This window comes from Notothenia coriiceps, unplaced genomic scaffold, assembly GCF_000735185.1.
Source record: "Notothenia coriiceps isolate Sejong01 unplaced genomic scaffold, NC01 NC01_scaffold00037246, whole genome shotgun sequence".
Lineage (NCBI taxonomy): Eukaryota > Metazoa > Chordata > Actinopteri > Perciformes > Nototheniidae > Notothenia > Notothenia coriiceps.
Genome location: NW_011369947.1, coordinates 4,452,048 through 4,456,481, shown reverse-complemented (window position 1 = coordinate 4,456,481; position 4,434 = coordinate 4,452,048). Strand labels below are relative to the sequence as shown.

Here is a 4,434-nt window from a genome sequence, read left to right as displayed (position 1 = left end):
ATCAAAGCAAGGATAAACCTGTGAGTTGGATGTAGAAGTGTCATAATCAATATAGATGTTTCTGTGTCAGAGTAAATTCAGATGGAACATATTAAAACTAGGTAAATTCTTACCTCCGCCTAATATAAAAAAAAAACGTACTTATAGTGAAAACCACCCTTGAATGATGGCATGGTAGACTAAAAGCTTTAGGAATCCAAACTATAACATATAATAAGTACCCTGTATCAGGATTGATGCAAAACAAGTGACATTTGACCTTTTTAGAGAGGTTTAGCAAAAGAAACCCCTCAGTCGATTTTGATGATTGACATCTCTTTTGAACCGTCAGAGCCAATAGAATCGAGAGGGAGTTCCTCAAGTGAGAGTGATGCGCACGCAGTTTGCCCAAACCGAAAGCTATGTTACGCTCTGAAAACTGAAAACTAGGCTTATTACCATAAATATGATGATGGATTATCAGTGATCTTTTCAAAGTGACACAGACACATTGGATTAACCTTCAGCAGCGTTTTTCTCGTTTTAATGCCATTGAACACAACTTTTGATCAGAAAAACAGCAAAGGTAAGACATATTTGCCGTTTTGGCTCAGTAAAGCTACGTTGTGCGTTGCCTGGGTTTGCCTTCGCTGCCGCGAGTTTTGGTCGCACAGTGATGATACTTATATCTCTAGAATGTGTGGAATGTCAGCTTTAATCTGATATCTTTTCTGCAGATCTGATAAGTAATAAAGTATTTCTGCCGTGAGTTCTGTGCTAAGTGCGTTAGCATTTCTTCGCTCAGGGCTAATTCAGAGGCTTGTTATTACCCTTGTGTTTTGTTTAGCTAAAAATCGTTCATATCGCCAGTTAGCTGAGTTTCTTCCCGTTAAGTGGGTATGACACATTAATAGGTTGTTAAATGTTAAGAAGCCCTGAGACACAGTTTCGCCGGCGGGGGCTGCCGGGCTTAACAGGTTAAGCTGAAAGCAGAACAAAGACAACATGTAATACATTTCCAAGTTGGTATTGGATTCCGAGTATTATCTGAGGAACAATACCTCATTTTCATTGCTACAACATTTAAATAAGCCACTATCTTGGGGTCCTAATGAAAGTTATTTGAATAACATCCGTGCTAAAAATGTATTTTGTCCATGAAACAACCAGACAGTACTACAGCAAAAGTTATTATTTCTACATAAAATAAAAACATGTATTTTTGTTCAATAAAGTAGAAAGATCTACTATGCTTGCTATTGCTGGCTGGATAGAAAAGTGTTCAATAATTGATCAAATAGCCAAATGTACATGAACAGAAGATATGTGTCCACTCTTTAAGCAGATGTAGACATTGGGAGACAGGCTATGGGGTAAAAATGGATTTAAGTAGTATCCTATTAATCACGGGTGCATAGTGACAGGCAATACCTCTCACTGCTTAGTAACCAACCCCTGCAGGGCAACCGTCAGAGTGATGAGATTTACCAATCGCATCTCCTCTCTAAGTGTCCATTGTGTGGCAGCAGATCTTTAACACATGTGGTTCTCTAACACTGCTGTTGTTCTTTCTGCTAGTATTATTAATTATTCAAACACACATATAAAAGGATCAATACACAAAAACAACAAATCATAGGTGAAAGTGTACATAAAGTATTCAGCAGCTTGTGTTCTTTTTGCTGCATTTTATACAAACCAGGAAGTGCACGTCCACACCTTCAGATAGAAAATATCAGTGCTGTCTTACCTTGAACAGGCGCAGTATGTTAGCCACCATGATGGAGACGGAGCTGGACGAGGCTCCGATGACGCCCACCACCCTCTCAGGTTTGGTGATGATTGGTGCCCCTCCGCCAAGACACTTGACGTCTGTCCCGTCCTTCTCGATGAGCGCCTGCACGAAGGTGAGCGACTGCTCCAAGGCGTGAGTGTCCCTGGAACAGGTGTCCAGGATACGTGCCCCCAGAGTGATGTTGGGCAGCAGATTATGGTCGTTATTGATGCGGTCAAGGGCAAAGAGCATGGCCTCCAGTCTGTGTATACCCTTCTCTTTCTTCAGCTCCCCACATGGCTTGCCATCGTGGCCCCTGGCGTGCACCGGGAAGAGCCCACCTAAGGAGATGTGCCCGTCGATGCGGATGGAGTTCAAATGTGTGTGTCCCGGCCCTTTGGGTTTGGCAGCCTGAGTGACTTCTAGAGAGCTGTAGAGGAGAAGCAGCAGCAGCAGAGGCAGAGTCAGGCTTGTCCGATTCGGTCTACACGCTGGGGGTTGAAACATGGCCGCGGCCCGAGCACACATCTACACGGCTACAACCGAACCCGGCAATCCGAAAACAACAAAAGCTAGGTATCACTTGACGACGGCCAGAGGGTTAATTGCAATACCTTTTGAAGCAGTTGGCACAGAAAAGGCTTCGTCTCATGTCTCTTCTCTCTTCCAGGCATTCAATTAATGCAGAATATGAGCTTGGTTATTTAACTGAAAAAAATCCAGTCCTCTTCCCCTCTTTCAGTCCCTCACTCCATCATCTGACCACAGTGGTCGGCAGCTGCTCCTTTGCCTGTTGTTGTTATTCATAGACTTACCTATGGAGATCCTTCACTTGGGGCATTAGGAAGAACAAAGGTGAGCGATAAGCCTTTTTCTCCGTCTCTCCTTCCTCTCTTGCTCCGGCTCTTTCCTCTCCACCTCAATCAGAAGTTTTTAATCTCCCCTGTTCCCCTGGGCAGGGATTTGGTATATGTCAGAGCCCTCAGGCCTGCTTAGGTCCACAGGCTTCAGAGTGAATTCCTGAAAGATGAAAAAGAGAAGAGTAGTGAGCGAGTGCACAGAGAAAATTGAAAAAAAAGGTAGAGGGATTTGTTGTGGTGAGAGCTTTTCAATACTACTTTTTTGCTTAACCTTTTAAGTGTAGCGTTATGTGGAATAAAGAGACATTTCTGCCCGAAACTCTTTTCTTTCTCTTATATAGTCTTCCTACGTCTACCATTTGAAATTGTAAGGTTTCCATAGGCTCTCAAGGTTGACAAGGCTGAGATTCAGATCTCAACGCTTCATATTCACCAATCAACCTTGCTGCCTAAGTATTATGGTTACAGTGATATAAAAACAGTGCTGTTGGCATTAGCAGTAGTTAGGTTGGTGTTTTGTGTTCTATATTTTTTTATAAAATGTATCACCATTGCCGCCACTTTACTTCTTCAAAGCCTGACAATTCATCAGAAAATTAAGAATTTAAAGGGAAGTTCAAAAAGACTGAATAAACTACAGATAAGGATTATGTCGCTTTGCGCTGAATGGACCTCTCCACCATTACCCAGGTATCTCTGCTTACTACAGCCAAAATCAATTACATATATTCTAATGGGATTCCTATGTGGGCCTCAGAGACTCTGAGCATGTCTAGGTCTGTGCCTTGAAGGCTAGAAAAGTACAACAAACCAATGGGGGTATGTTCTAAGAAAAGAAGTAGAAATTATAATTACGCTATTACAAATAGAGAATGGCTTTTGTATCCAAAGTTGACAAAAAGAAAAAATACCCGCCTTAAAAATAAATCACTGCAATAAGCAAGCTGTCTTCTGGGCATACATGAATACTGAAGATACTGCACATTTTCTAAATCAATGAAACGTCATCCAGATCACTGATGCCTGTAATATTTCCCATGGAAGGATATACAGATGTTACACTTCCTGATCACATATAGAAAAAAGAACTTCAATGCCTTGAAGACATGAAGATTTCATCTCTTGAGAGACGGACGTCACTAGGGCAGCAACTTCGTTTCATTATTGACTACAGTCCACACTCTTGACACTCTCATTTCCTCCCTTTTTTTTTTCCTTTTTCTGAGACACACAATGCATGCATGCCATATAGACACAAAATGTGCTATTCAATCATGTATGTACATATCTACACCCTGTTAATTCCCGGAGCAGAAATAGGCTCTGACGGAACAATCTCCCTCCACGCGGTAACAGAATAGAGCTGTAGACATTGGTTTCCAGCAGAGTGGGTTGAAGCCTCGGATCAGCAGCGGCTGAGATTCATTGAGAGTGTATTGGAAGTGACAAGGTCCTTTGAATACACCCAACTATCTCCTGCTGAGTGAGAAGTAATTTTTCAGAGTTGATTCACTGCAGGTTCACTTCAACTGCTGCAGAGCAGATGACAACTGGAAAACCAGCCAACTCACCTTAGCCCCCAACACCAAATAGGAACCAGCATATCTAACATCACACAGACACGTAGGAGTCTGCCAGCATACCTCGGTATAGGTGAAAGAAAAAAAAGTTTAGCTGTAAAAAATTGAAGGGTTCGAAAAACAGTTCTGCAAGACTGCATTTTTCAAGACAGATGTCATCAAACTTTGTGTTTGCACAAAAGAAGAGCTGGCGGGGAGTCTGTCTCCGTCAGACTGACGACAGCGAGCCAATCTGAAGAGT

At 42.2% G+C, this 4,434-nt stretch overlaps 1 protein-coding gene across 1 annotated transcript in view; it reads right to left on the bottom strand.

The window, feature by feature from the left end:
* LOC104966309 (metabotropic glutamate receptor 4-like) overlaps positions 1–2,738 on the bottom strand; it is a 3,254-nt gene extending 516 nt beyond the window's left edge. The window contains exon 1 of the mRNA XM_010795497.1: positions 1,730–2,738. Coding sequence (XP_010793799.1) covers positions 1,730–2,281 — 552 coding nt within the window. The 5' untranslated portion in view covers positions 2,282–2,738. The remainder of the gene's footprint in view (positions 1–1,729) is intronic.
* Between the last annotated feature and the right edge of the window lie 1,696 nt (positions 2,739–4,434).